The 14,000-nt window shown below is 40.2% G+C and overlaps 2 protein-coding genes across 2 annotated transcripts; one reads left to right on the plus strand and one right to left on the minus strand.

Annotated features, from left to right (window-relative positions):
- The first annotated feature begins 6,132 nt into the window (after nt 1–6,132).
- LOC131696122 (fatty acyl-CoA reductase wat-like) lies at nt 6,133–9,429 on the plus strand. The gene is made up of 5 exons (XM_058984667.1): nt 6,133–6,449; nt 6,973–7,507; nt 7,563–8,374; nt 8,432–8,741; nt 8,801–9,429. The coding sequence occupies exons 3-5, from the start codon at nt 7,654–7,656 to the stop codon at nt 9,270–9,272; spliced, it is 1,503 nt and encodes a 500-aa protein (XP_058840650.1). The 5' UTR covers nt 6,133–6,449; nt 6,973–7,507; nt 7,563–7,653; the 3' UTR covers nt 9,273–9,429.
- Nucleotides 9,430–9,565: 136 nt separating this feature from the next.
- LOC131696124 (fatty acyl-CoA reductase wat-like) lies at nt 9,566–11,734 on the minus strand. Its single transcript, XM_058984668.1, has 3 exons — nt 11,727–11,734; nt 10,016–10,132; nt 9,566–9,946 (listed from the first exon to the last, which is right to left on the minus strand). The coding sequence occupies exons 2-3, from the start codon at nt 10,036–10,038 to the stop codon at nt 9,700–9,702; spliced, it is 270 nt and encodes an 89-aa protein (XP_058840651.1). The 5' UTR covers nt 10,039–10,132; nt 11,727–11,734; the 3' UTR covers nt 9,566–9,699.
- Between the last annotated feature and the right edge of the window lie 2,266 nt (nt 11,735–14,000).

The raw sequence follows: 14,000 nt of genomic DNA on the forward strand, positions 1-14,000 counted from the left end.
GAGCCTTTACTACAGAAGATGCCGAATTGCGTGGTTCATATTATGTACAAAACATTCACGAATGTGTTTTGTCTCTTTCATCCGCCAAATAAAAAATACCATTACGATCCAACCGCATTTTCTAGTTACTTTGCTATAGTATCTTTATTATTCAAATATTTAGCAATGTTGTAGTTTATACAATTTTACACAAATTTCTCGCTTACTCTGTATAGATAATTTGTTACAAAAAAGATATAATCAATTTGCCGAATTATGTGCACATGACGAAACACTTACATAAACGGTTCTGTGGGGTACATTTGTACCCCAGACAAACTTTGAACGGGCACTGTTAAGGTGGTTAAGTGAAACAATTAGGTTGCATCTGTCGGTTGAATGTTTAATAATCAAACTGACTTATGATAAAGATTGCTTGCAGTTAAAATAAACCGTAACAGAATAACTGGGATTGCAAATAGGTCTGAGGTACGAATGTATCCCACAAACCCGTTCTAGGGTTAATAATTCTGTTTGTTTTACACTTAGCCTGTGGGCGAAGCAGATAAAGGATTTCATCTGCAGACGATGAACAGAGGTAGTCAACGTGCGCGAATAAGAAGTATGAGAAGACGACTGGAACTGAGTTGTGCTTAGAATTAACTAAATAGCTGATACATAATTTTTTTTCAATAGTAAGGTTTAGAAAGCTTCAAAAGCCTGGCCTGTAGTGTATTGGTACTGTGTGGGACTCACGACTTACGTTAGTGCCTAACCACTTAGAATGTTAGTTTTTTTGGCCTAAAATAGAATAATATTCAAAATAAAATTTCCTTCGTTCACGAAGAAGCCATTGCAATAAGAAATGAAATGGAGAAGGTTTCAAATCGATCGGTTTAGTATATGCCGAGCAATCGTTGGCACCGCGAAGACGTTTTCGAAAAAACACGATTTTGAGATAATTGCGTTTAAAGTTTCGTGTCAATATTGTGCAATGTTAAAATGAGTAATATTCGACTTGCATAGAGTCATCTATTCCGAGGCCATACTGACTATCTTCGGAGGCCACAGTAGGTCCAAAAATGTCATTTTGCACTAACACTAATGTACATTCTGACGAACGTGACATCCGGAATCAACAAGTATTCGGTACGCATTTAAATATATGCGCATTTGGTCTTTTGGGGAAAACCCTGAACGCGTTAAAATTTAACAGTCACGTAGGTCGCAGGACACTTTCGGCTATTCACTGCTGTAAGTTCAGTTCGAATAGTCGTATTATTTTGAAATTTTGTAGCAACATTCTTGGAGGAAGTTACATTAAGAAAACACAAAGAAATTTTTTTCGTTTCACTCAAGTAGATATAACCCCTTAACTCTCGACTCTGCTCTCGCTTCTTGTCTCCATCTATTACGTCGCCGTTTAGCTCTCGTCCCCGTGAGCCGTTTAGGTGCTGATTCCTTGAGTCATTTAGCTCATGTTTCCGTGAGTCACGTGAGTTCCGGCCTTATCACGATCAACTTGGATAGTCACCAACGGCGAACTCACCCTACTCCGACCGATAGTTCCCCGAGGTAAGAATTTCCCTCGGCACCGATACCTGCTTCCTTGAGCCATTTAGATCCCAACATTATTAAGATCAATTTGAATATTATCCTACTCTGACTGAGAGTTCTCCGGCAATGGAAATTCTCTCGGTACCGGTGTTTCTTTCGTCAGTCAATTAGCTCCCCTTTTTGTCACGGTGTATGTATGTATGGTGTATGTGTATGAGCATGTTTTTTTTTAGATAGCAGTAAAAAAAATTCAGTAAAACCCTGACCTGAGGGAAAATGTACAAAAACCCCAATGTCTCAGGGAACGGGTTTGGGCTGCCATCACCCGACCCGCTAAAAAACCATTGCTCTTGCCCAGAACCTGATTCCTCCCCGGCACCACCTTACGGCATTACTTCGGGGAGGGGTTTTTATGTGCATAGCACACACTCTAATTCAACTACTTACTAGTTCGTTTCTTCCGCAGGGTTACAGGGCCCCACTCCACTCCACACTCCACACAGACTAGCAATTTCTGCATGGCAGTCGGAAAGATGGCTGTGAGTCGAGAATTAGTGCTTAGATGTGTATGTGTATGTATGTATGTATGTATGAATGAATGTATGTATGTATGTATGTATGTATGTATGTATGTATGTGTCAAATAGTCTCACCGATTTTTCTCAGAGATGGCTGGACCGATGCGCTCAAACTTAGTTTCAAAAGAAAGGTACGACCTTCCCATCAGTCCCTGTTGAATTTTCTATTGCTCCGATTTCCTGTTCCGGAGCTACGGGTTGAAGGGGACGATCACACAGCAAATTCCCACATAAACTGGTACCACCATTATATCCAAATGATGACCCATCGTAGTCGATTTGACTACATTGGCCACCTATGACGGTTCTTGATGCCCCGGGGAACTTGCCAAATCCCTAAATTAATATCATACCTATTTCTTAGCGGATAATTCACCGATTTTTAAAAACTTATGGTCTCAAATGAAAGGTACAGCGTTCCCGCCGGCTGCTATTGATTTTCTAATTGACCCGACTTACGGCGATAATTGTAAAAATGTGGAATTCTTTCCAAAAGTTAATTTTTTTTCCATAATGTGACCCCAACTGCTTGGATTTGTAGTTCTAGGTCACTAACAGTCTTTCAAAGTCTTTTTGGCCACATTGACTGTTCCGGAAACCCCGGCGGAAGTATCCAAAAATTTTAATAACAGTTACATCGATTTCTTAGTAATGACTGCACCGATTTGACCAAGCTTAGTCTCTAATGAACGGTGGTGCGTCTTCAAAAACTGTTTTTAAGTTTAATTTCGATCCGACTTCCGGTTGCGGAGTTACGGGTTATGGGAATTGACAAAGTTACAGAAGTTTGAGACACGTGTTTTAAAGAGCAAAATTTAGCTCGGCAATTATTTTGCTCCTGAGCAAAAATTGTCAAAATCGTAACTTGTCATAATATTGATTATTTTTGCCAGAAAATAGATTAAACGGACGTTTTTTTAAGGACGCAGTTCTTCATTTTAAGCCTGGACTAAAAATTGCTCGAAATATTCCAATAGTGTATTTTTTATAATACTTTAGTTTTTTGCTTTACTTCATATTTGCCCTAACGAGTATTCGTCTGGGATTCATATTTATGTAAGACTTTGACTTTAGAACAGCAAGTAATCACAAACGAGAGCTTGAATTTTGATTTTTTTTAAATGTGCTGGAATAATCCATTACTCCTTCATTTTACGCTTGTATGTTGTTGTTTCACAGTTTATTTTGGCCTCGGAATGTACCGCTAGGTTTCTGTCATTCTGATATGGGTCATTGGAAGATTGGTAGACCTAACACCTACTAAATCCCGAGATTAAGTTATTTGCTTGGGGTAATTGGACCATATGCAGGAATATTTTTCATAATACCACTGCCGGCCAGTATTTTTTAGAAGGTTAACACACACACACATCGCAGGGCCGACCTCGGCATCTGCCTGGGTAGCATCAGTTTCCGAAGATCTTCCACTGCCGGGGAACTCCTCGTCGGAGTAAGACTATTCCGAGTAGTCCGTAGCAAATCGCCAGCTTTAATCGTCGGGGCACCAGCAATCCTCCACCCGGAATCACTGGACTGATCTCGGCATTCTGCCGGACTGCATCGAAGCAAGAATAACGCGTCCGTCAACGGTTGCGGGAGACATTCCTTCGTCGGAGAACTCTCCGTCGAGGTAGGCTTGCTACACCGTTGGGGACTACGCCGAGTAGCACCGAATGCGACAAACCATCAGTATAGGGTCGTGGGGGCACCAGTGAATCGGAAGACACTCTCCAAGCGGCATCGCTGGATCAACCACGGCATCCAACTGGTCAACGTAAAGAGGAGCGCAAGTTGAATATCATGCCGTGCAGGACTGATATGGCGGTTATGCGACCAGCGAACTAGCACGACCAGCTACACCTGGAATCAAGCAAAGTGCATTAGCACGAAGTAGTCATTTCAAATGGAATCCGGGGGGTAAGGCAAATGTCGGACTCATTGGTGGAGTTTCGGGGAGTAGGGTTCAGAGTTATCTTCTCCGTTCAGAGTTCCTCACTCTGGCACACGATGGGCGAAATCGGTAGTATGGTCTAACTACTGAACGTGTGCTTGGTCGATGTAAAAGCTTTACCACCAAGTGAAAAAAAAAACACCCGCACACGCAAAAGAAGCGCTTTTTATGATGAAAATATTCTTCGAGGTTGTTAAACCTTCAAAGTTTATGGTTTCGAAATTATAAGATCTTGACCGTTAGAAATGTTTTGAACATTTATTTCACTTTAAAACTACAATTTGTATTTGCATTCTTTGACTTCATTGACACATTATAAAAGAAATTATTAAAGGTATCTGTTAGCCCAATTTTGTCTCTGAACTTTCATTAATTTATCAAACTTACATTAAATTTAAGCATTTTCATAAAATCAACGTTTTTCATCAACTGTGTCTACGAAATATTAAATAATGTGGATTGTTTATCCATGTTAAATCACATACAAACTTTAAACCATTTGTGCTAAAATATAGTGCAACCTATCAAATCAACAATTTGCATAATTAAATGAGGTCGCATTGCGAGTAGTTCTAGATCGGTTCTACTGAATTCTAAAATTTGTGCCACCCTAATATACATAATGTGCTTCTGAATGGTGTTCAAAATTCTTTTGAAGGTAGTTGAAATGAAGAAATTTTCGTTTGACCTTTGAATGTTGATGACTTTTATTCATATTTTACCATTTTTAGTAAATTTTCTTAGGGTACCGATAACCGACCACATTTTTGCAAAAGGGCAAAAAATGATCATTTTACTAAACTGTTAGTAAAAGCTTTCCAATAGGTTGCTTATTAGAGTGACACGAAAAAATTGACTCCTGTCGGCCTACCGGTCAATTCCTAGTCCCACCAGGAGTAATTGCACCAAATTTGAAGCAGATCGGACAAGTCTAGCTACCGGACCAACCTGTCTGAAATTTGCATGGGATTTTTCGACAATTTACATAGAGGAAACCAGCTATCTCGCACTTTCGCCGCTAGGTGGCACTGTATGCATTGTATTATCACTGTAAGTGAAAATAAGAAAGACAATTTAATTGTCTACAACTTAGTCAAAAACTGCTAGTCAATCAGGCTTTGTTGAAAGAAGTTATCAACCTTTTAGCGAAGTGATGTCAGAGTCAGTTTTGTATTGGGCCAAATAGCGCTTGGTTGTGTATCAGTACTCGATAGCTAGACTTGTCCGATTTGCTTCAAATTTGGTGCAAATACTCCTGGTGGAACTGAGAATCGACTCAGGGGTGGGCCGATTGGGTTTTAAAGAACTAATTATTTTTCTGGGCAGTCTAATGCTTATGTCCCTACCCTATATTGTGCAATTGGAGTAATGTTGTGAGCAAAAAACAAGTGTGCCGACAACCGACCACATTCTCTTACTAATATGACGCCAAAACCATTCTTAAAAGTTTCGGCTACCAAATTTGGTTTGCTTGGCACATTTCATCATGTTTTTAACAATTTTTCCTTCATGTACTGTTATAAATAAGTATATCATAAATATACATCTATTTAACAATCTAGGCACTATTTTTTAAGCGAAAAAAAAATCAACGCAAACTTTATCTATAACGTTAAAGTTACATTCCTCGAGTTGACGATGAACGATGAAATTAACGCTCAACGTCGTTGAGTTGAACGGAAACATTATTGATTCAACGATATTGCGTTGAAACGATTACGTTGAATTAATCGCATTAACAACTCTGGAATGGGACGAATGCAATTAAAGTTTGTATTCATAAATAGTTTTTCGGTGTTCATAGACAAAAAAATTGTAAAATATTTACAAATGTTCTCGTCTGATTATATCACCCGTATAAGAGCGCTTGCGATAAAATTTAAGAACAAAACTCTACCGTAAGCCGCCCTCCCTCTCATACAGTGCAAACAAGTTGCACAGTATCGTTGGTCTAGTTTTTCTCTATCTACTGCTTCCATCGAATTCGAGTTCCCTGGCGACGCCAGACGGTTTTCTCCGGGTCGATACAGCGCAAGTGCAAAACATGCTTGCCGATGCAGATGGGGGAGAAGTTGTGGCAGTAAACATACAGCATTGAACGGTAAAATTGCGAAGCACCTTCGCACGTACCAGTACGGGATTTATTTTTAATTTGACATTCTATGGAAAACTGCTGGTTTTTCAAAACGTTTTGTGTTGCAGTGTTAGTGGAAAAACACGTGCCGCGTGACATTTCGTGTACATCCTAAACCATAGCCGATGCTGGGGGTGTCAAATCTGCCCTGTTAACCAGTAGTTGGCTGGAAACGCATTACTGACACACATTCCAAATCTTCCGTGGAGTGTGTACGTACGCACAGGAATTGTGAAACATTTAGTTTTAGGTAAAGTCTAACTAGCCGTAAAGATGTTTGTACTTGTTCTGTGTGCTATGTGCTAAGAATAGTCAGCTTAACAAACAACAAATTCAGTGAAAACCCGATCCATTCAAGTTTTTCTCCTTATGATGTTCTTGACGTTCATTGAGTGACAAATGAACGGCAAAACCTGATTCGATAAGCACAGAAGTGCGTTCAGCACCCTTCACAGCTATCCTGCATGACGTACTGTGGCGAACAAATAAATGTAGAATTTAGTAGTCGGAATCTTCTTTAAAGGTTTTTACTTTTTCTAAATTTGTCTCTTTTGAAAACATGGCTACTTGGTTCAATCGGCACGAATGCCAAATTTCAGTCCTATTAAAAATCAAACATCGAGCCAGTAAATCAATGATCAGCTGAGCCTAACTGTGCACCGACGATTTTCATAGGGGGAAACAACTTGGAGGGTTGAGAAAGTGGAAATGTTAATTTTTGGTTGTGAAAATGCAAATCACATATATTGCGGACTTTTTTTCTTTCTCGCCAGAAGTGGAACAGCACGTGAGCAACCGTATCTCAGACAGAACAACCCGCGGTTGTAGGAAATCAATGTTATTGATGTAAGAAGTGTTTTACAGCTGCTCAAACCAACGTTGCTGATAACATCGTAAATTGCTATTGTTGCACTCAAGTACCACGCTACGACTCGAATCGGATGCTAGACGCATCCAGTCTGGACGGAAGAATTCACTTCTTCCGCACTGATCGCAGCTCCTCTCGGCGGCAGACCACGTACAGTTCCGAACATCCGTTTAAGCCTACGGCAACCCGAAAATTTTGATAACATCTTATCGAAGCGCGTTCCACGTGAAATCAGATTCGGCCGAACCCTATAGCCTGTGTTTTCCCTAGCTGAATACACACGCTGTCAACGCTGACGCTCTGTTGGCGTAGAAAAGAGCTGTTGACTAGGGGCAAATGTACGCATGCGGCCAGCGCAGTCGGGTGTAGGGTGCCTCACACATTGAGCGAAAAAAAATCGGCACATTCCAATCGATACCTGGGTTGACATAGCTACGCGGGTAACCCTAGGCTAATCAATTTTGAAGTTGCAACACTTTAGATTTATTTACCAAGGGCTAGGTTTGATACAATCTTCGTCACTTAGAAGTCTTCCAGTTGCATTCCGGACGCGTGTTGGATAATAGGAACTCTTCGTTCGCACGAGATGAGTGACGGCGGTCGGTCAAAAGTGATGGAGTTCTATCGGGATTCGACGGTGCTGATAACCGGTGCCAGCGGCTTTGTCGGGCAGGTTCTGCTGGAGAAAATTCTGCGCTGCTTGGAGGTACGGCGAGTGTATGTTATGATTCGATCCAAGCGAAATTTAAACGCTGAGGATAGGCTGGAGAAAATGCTGAAAGGTCAGCTGTTCGACCGGATACGGGACGACCCGCTGGTGTCCCGGGAGCTGAGAAGCAAAGTGGTACCGGTGGAGATTAAGCTGGAAGGTGCCGATGAGTTGATCGTCGACGATCTGAACAGCAAACTGCAGGAGCAAGTGGAAATTGTGTTCAATCTGTTGGCTTCGGTGAACTTCAATGAACCGTTGGATTGTGCGTTGAAAACTAACGTGGAATACACGGATCGGTTGCTGGGTTTGGTCAGTCGAATGAAACGACTGAAATCGGTCATCCATGTGTCGACATTCTATTCGAACTGTGACAAGAGTTTCATCGAAGAGCGCATCTACGATGACATAAGCTTCGGCGGTTACGCGAATATAATGAACATTGTTTCCAAGCTAAATGACACGGAAAAGCAACTATTGACAGAGCATCTCATCGGGGATTTTCCGAATACTTACACCTTCAGTAAGAAGTGTGCTGAAGTGCTGATATTAGATAAGTTTAAATCGTTGCCGATTGGAATATTTCGTCCGCCCATTGGTACATGGCGTTAGAGTTCCGTTAAAATTACTATAATAACTATTATTTTAATTCTAGTGAGTTCAACGTACCGAGAACCGGTTCCTGGTTGGATTGACAACTTCAATGGGCCATCCGGAATGGTTGTTCCCCTTTCCGAAGGCCTCTACAGTGCAGCTTTGCTAGATTCCAGAAAACGGCCGTTCATTGTTCCGGTAGACTACTGTGTCAACGCTCTACTGTCCAGTGCGGTTGATGTCCAGCGGCGTCACATGCGAGGGTCGGAAATTCCAGTCTACAACTACACAGATTCCAGCTGCAATTTAACATGGGGTGAAATAGTAAATCGATTCTTCCAAGGACTCACTTTTGGAAAGCGCTTGTTGGCGTATGTTCTACTTCGCTGTACCTTGTATTGGCCATTTTTATCAATCCTCTCTATTTTAGGACATATCTAACCGGAACGGTTACTCGCAATCCACTACACTATTCCATGTGCAAGCAGATTATGCGTCTTCAGGCATCGCTACTGGATCTGCTGCGCAGAGCAAGCGGACGTAGTCCCGTTATGGGGCCGATATTCGAGCGAATGATAACCTTGAGTGAACTGTTGCGGTTCTTCTGCGTCAACGAGTGGCAGATGGAAAATGGAAACGTCAAACAGATGCTGGCAGAGGCTAGCATACTCGAGGCGAGAGTGTTCCCATTCGATCTTTCCAAAGTGAACTGGGATGAGTATTACAGGAATTTCGTTCCCGGGGTGGTCAAGTATGCCGTGGAGCCTAGGAAAGCGAAAGACGCTGGCAGAACGAAGTTGGTCGTTAATGAACGCAAGGGTGCACTCTTCCTGGTATGGAGCTTCCTGTTTCGGAATTTGATTGTAGTTTTCAAGTTTATTTTTGGAAGCTGGAAAAAATAACTCGAAGAAGTGTTTCTTTGTGCGAACATTTCACATAGTGCTTCAAGGATGTGCGTTTAATATACAATTAAATGCGCGATCCACCTTTGATACTCTCTAGTACTTTTCTGATAATTCTAGTAATTTAAAATATACGGTTGTGGTTTGCAGCTTACAATTATGTTTCATTTCTTTTGAACGATCAGGATTACTAATTCGCTTTGGGCAAAATAGAGATTTATTTGAAATCATAATATTATAAACCAATTTTATTACTTCGATATTTCAAGCATTGCTTAGCAATTTACCCTTGATGAAAGAACAGAACTATTAACAAAAGTAAATAACCTAGTTTATCCTATATTTATTAACCTCTCTCTCTACCTCACAACTGCGTGTAAACTAAACCGGTTCGAAGAAACATAAAAATACATTTTTCATCTGCAGTTCAACTACACCCTTTGCTTCTTCGCTGAAAGCATCTGACAAGTGCCGCTTTGATTCCCGGTAGGAAATTTTTGAAGTAATCATTCCAATCGAGTTTGTCAATATCAAATTCCAGCAGTTTTCGTTCGTGTTCGGATAGTCCATTCAGCACACGGCGCATGTTATCATTCTGTACGGTCCATCGGTGCAGGGCGAAGAAACAGGCGGCATCCTCTAGCGCGAAAACTCGCTTCACCAGACGAAGGTTTCTGCAGGACAAAAGGAGGATAGTTTATTTCAGGACAAATAGTGTATGATTCATTTATCTGTTAATTTACTTTCGTTTCTTTCCGACTATCATGAGTAGTAAATCCGCTACGGCAGCTTGCAGCACGAACCACCAGACGAACAGTTGCCTCAGGATACGGGACGTGGTAACACCCAGGGCGTAGCGTCTGTTGGAAAAACAAAGAAATTATTTAAGTGACACAAACTATCCGACTAGGACTAGGGATTTACTTAGAAAAAATAGTGTTTTCGTTTTTGGAGCTAGCGTTAATCCGGTGCTAGCTTAGCCCTGTCACTAAGTTGTTGTCGGATTCTGATGAGATGAAATCGAAACGCAAATTACATAACAATTTCAGTGGGACTAGAGGTTTCACCTAACAGTTTCTATAACATACAGCTATCAAAACGTAAAGGGATCGGGGATCGGATCGGTAACTTAGTACTTTTTTTTTATTTCAATTATAGAGGTTTTAACCTTAAGGTCATTCGCCTCTTCGGGTTAGAAAAATCTCTTAGGAAAAATTTCTAACCCTATGTGCGGGGTCGGGACTCGAACCCAGGTGCGCTGCGTACAAGGCAATCGATTTACCAATACGCTACGCCCACTCCAACTTAGTACTTCTTTAATCTCGCGCTTTCAAAATTAAGGTAATATATCTGGTCATGGGTTTACGACGACTTTCTTTATGTTCCAACAAGATTATGGTGGTAAAGTGCAAACATGTTTTATAGCACAATATTTTAGCTAGCACCGAAGATGAAAGTTGTAAAACTTGTTGTTGCAAATTATAACATTTAGCTGAATAGTATGTTCGAAAGAATTTTAGTGTATAATCTTTCTAAAGCGGCGTGGAAAGAATTGAAATTGCCCAGTTTACCCAGTTTATCTCAGACAGAACCGTCAATATGGAGCTTGCAATAAAATACTGCCTATATTTGGAGCATGAAAATAGGTTTAAAATTGAATAATTTCGCAAGTACCCATGTTTTTGTCAACAAATTATGTTATAATTTTATGTCGCTTGAAATTAACAGTTACATTAATTGAAAATCCAATATTTATTTTTATTATAATACGTTGAAAGGAAAAAAATATCAAAACAAATTCTTTTTTTCCTAATTAGTCGATTTCAACCAAAAATTAAAATATGTGATTAAATTTTCCTTTATTTTTGCGAGATTCTCTAATAATAATTGATAAAAATTGCTATTGATTTTGATTCAACGTGCATATCATACCTAAAGGCACACCTTACTGAAATACATCAAGAAAGAGACAGCAACTAACCGTCGGTCGATCCCTAATGTCTCATATAAGCAAATCGTCACCGCCTTCTCTTTTCGATCGGGCAAATCTCTCTCGTTATCTATTTTTAGCAAATCGTCACCGCCTTCTCTTTTCGATCGGGCAAATCTCTCTCGTTATCTATTTTTAGCAGATTGAAAGATGGCTTTTTAGTCTCGGATTTCAATCACAAAACATTTATTTTGCGTTAACGTCAACGTTTCAAAGGGAGTATCCCTTCATCTTCAGAACAACTACAATTTGTTACAAAGCATTACTAATATTTTTCACGAAGGATAATATTCAGCAAATTTACTCACAACAACTATAAATATTTTCCTTGTCAAGTAGGGTGTAACATTTGGACAGTGTTCGCAAGTGGCTACTCTACACTAAAAAGCACAAACAATATAATACGGAAACAATATATTGAACATAAATTTGATTTGAAAATTTAATTCTCTTTGTAAACTTACACACAAGCTTCCCGCGCACATTGAAAGCAAATTGAACAGTGAAATGTATCAGATTGATAGCAGATCTCCAGAAAACAAAATAGAAGGAGAGCGAGAGAGCAATCGATGAGCAGTGACAGTTGGTGAGAACTATCTGAAGTGCTGATTACTAGAGCGTGAGTGAGTGCTGCAGACCAGAATATGCTACATTTTTAGCTCCATTGGATGCGTTCAGGCTTAAGATATTATTATCACTGTTTATCTCCCATTAGCTAGCTCAGATAGCGCCAGACTTTGGTGGTGAATAGAGCTATGGAGAAGCATATTGAAGTCTGCCTTCAAAGCCTATCGGCAGATGGTAACGGCAACTCCAGCCGTTGATGAAATTTACATATATTCCAAGTTTTTTCCCCTTTTCAAGGTTTTTTAGGAATGTGTCCAATGGGAAATAGACAGAGAAAGAACACGGTGGGAATGAAGATACGGTGAAATAATGGAGGATTGCTTAACGCACCCAGTTACATACTGGGAGACCGCAGTTTCGATTCCTGCTTGAGGAATAGAAAGGTGAATTTTCACCGTATCTTCATTCTCATCGTGTTCCGGTTATTCTTTCTCTGTCTATTTCCCATTGGACTCGTTCCTAAAACGCTTTTAAAGATTTGTACTGAGGCTGAAACGTTTGTATCCAGACTGAGATTGACAGGATTAAAGCATTAAAACAACAGTGCTAGATTATTGTTTTCAACAAAAAGTCAGTTCGCAGAGTTTAATCCACCTAACATTGTGATTTCAGTCTACTTTCTTCTTCTGCTGCAGTCAGACGTACAATCGAGCCAAGTGAACAACAGGCCTCTCGATCTAGTGTGCATTGTCTCGAGAACAAAGGAAACATCGGATTATTCTTGTCATCATGAGTAAAGTTGACGAAAAAGCTTTGCTCCGACCCAACGCTGCGGTCGTTGACTTTAAATTTTGTTTAAAACGACCGAGTTTTAGTGAAGTGGCATACCTTCTGAAGGTAAAAATGCAACTTAGACTTACGGAAGTGTTGTACCTTTTGTATCATCATTTTCGCAGTGCAGTGTTAATATCATTCAACACGTTAGCACAAGCCGAGCGTTTCGTTTTGAAGAACAACTTAAAACACGTAGTTGAAAGTGATAACGTTGGAATTAAGATTCCCGTATATATTGAGAATGATTATATAGATGTAAGGTTATATGACCTATCACCTCGTACCCTTCCTGAGCCAATTGCAAAATGCATGTCGCAATACGGAGAAGTAGAATCCGTTACACCTGATACTTGGAGAAACTTCTTCCCGGATACTCCTAACGGCGTTGTTGTAGTGAGGATGCGGGTTGAAAGGCCTATACCCTCCTACTTGACAATAAAACTCAAAACTCACGGAACTACAATTATGCAAACTACGCTATGCACCCATGAGGGGCAAACTCTTACGTGCAAGTATTGTAATCAGACAGCTCATCATGGACAACCTTGCGCGGAAGATGCAGAGGAAGACGCATCTCAACCGACTGCCAACTCATCAACGTCAAATCAACCCAAAACAGAGATTTCAATACCAATGCCTGAACCACAAACGGTGGCCAAATTTGTGGTAGCAGTTGCGCAGACCATAATGACAACCACAAAAGAAGCATCCAGTACCGCAAAATCAACTGTAAGCAATATTGGCAAGGATAACAATAACAGTGAGAGATTTACGCTGGTCAACAATAAGTGCAAGAAACAGGGAAAAACATCTGATCGCGGACACCAAGACGGCTTCGACCTGGACGTAAAAAACAAAAAGGGATTAAATGATCCCCCCCCCCCAGATGCAGATTGCCAGCAAACCCCGCGAAAGAAGGTCTCCGCTCGCAATACAAAGTTACGCGCACGAGATCCAATATTATAATAATATTTGTTTATATTTTAATTTTTACATTTGTAAACATATAAAAGATCCACGGCTCCGTTAAGCTACCGCTATGAGCCGTGTCAAATAAACGAATTATATAAAAAAAACAAAAAGTCAGTTCGCCGAGTTTAATCCACCTAACATTGTGATGAAACATTTCTTATAACACTTATCACTCTCTTCGGATATTATATCGATTGAGAATATTTACAACATAATGTTTCGCGATGTGTTTGATAACACATACTACATGGGACATTAGTCTCAGAGAAACGCTTAAATTCACATCTTCAGATGTTATATCGATCAAATTAGCATGGGACAAAATCTTTGCGATAAATTTCATAAATCAAATCAAATCAAAGGTA

This window comes from Topomyia yanbarensis, unplaced genomic scaffold (genome assembly GCF_030247195.1).
Source record: "Topomyia yanbarensis strain Yona2022 unplaced genomic scaffold, ASM3024719v1 HiC_scaffold_751, whole genome shotgun sequence".
In the NCBI taxonomy this organism is placed as follows: domain Eukaryota; kingdom Metazoa; phylum Arthropoda; class Insecta; order Diptera; family Culicidae; genus Topomyia; species Topomyia yanbarensis.

Coding starts and splice junctions, on each gene's coding strand:
- LOC131696122 (XM_058984667.1), top strand. CDS start 7,654: ATGAGTGACGGCGGTCGGTCAAAAGTGATGGAGTTCTATCGGGATTCG. Junction 8,375..8,431: donor AATATTTCGTCCGCCCATTG/GTACATGGCGTT, acceptor TTTTAATTCTAG/TGAGTTCAACGTACCGAGAA. Junction 8,742..8,800: donor TTTGGAAAGCGCTTGTTGGC/GTATGTTCTACT, acceptor TCTCTATTTTAG/GACATATCTAACCGGAACGG.
- LOC131696124 (XM_058984668.1), bottom strand. CDS start 10,038: ATGATAGTCGGAAAGAAACGAAA. Junction 9,947..10,015: donor ATAGTCGGAAAGAAACGAAA/GTAAATTAACAG, acceptor TTTGTCCTGCAG/AAACCTTCGTCTGGTGAAGC.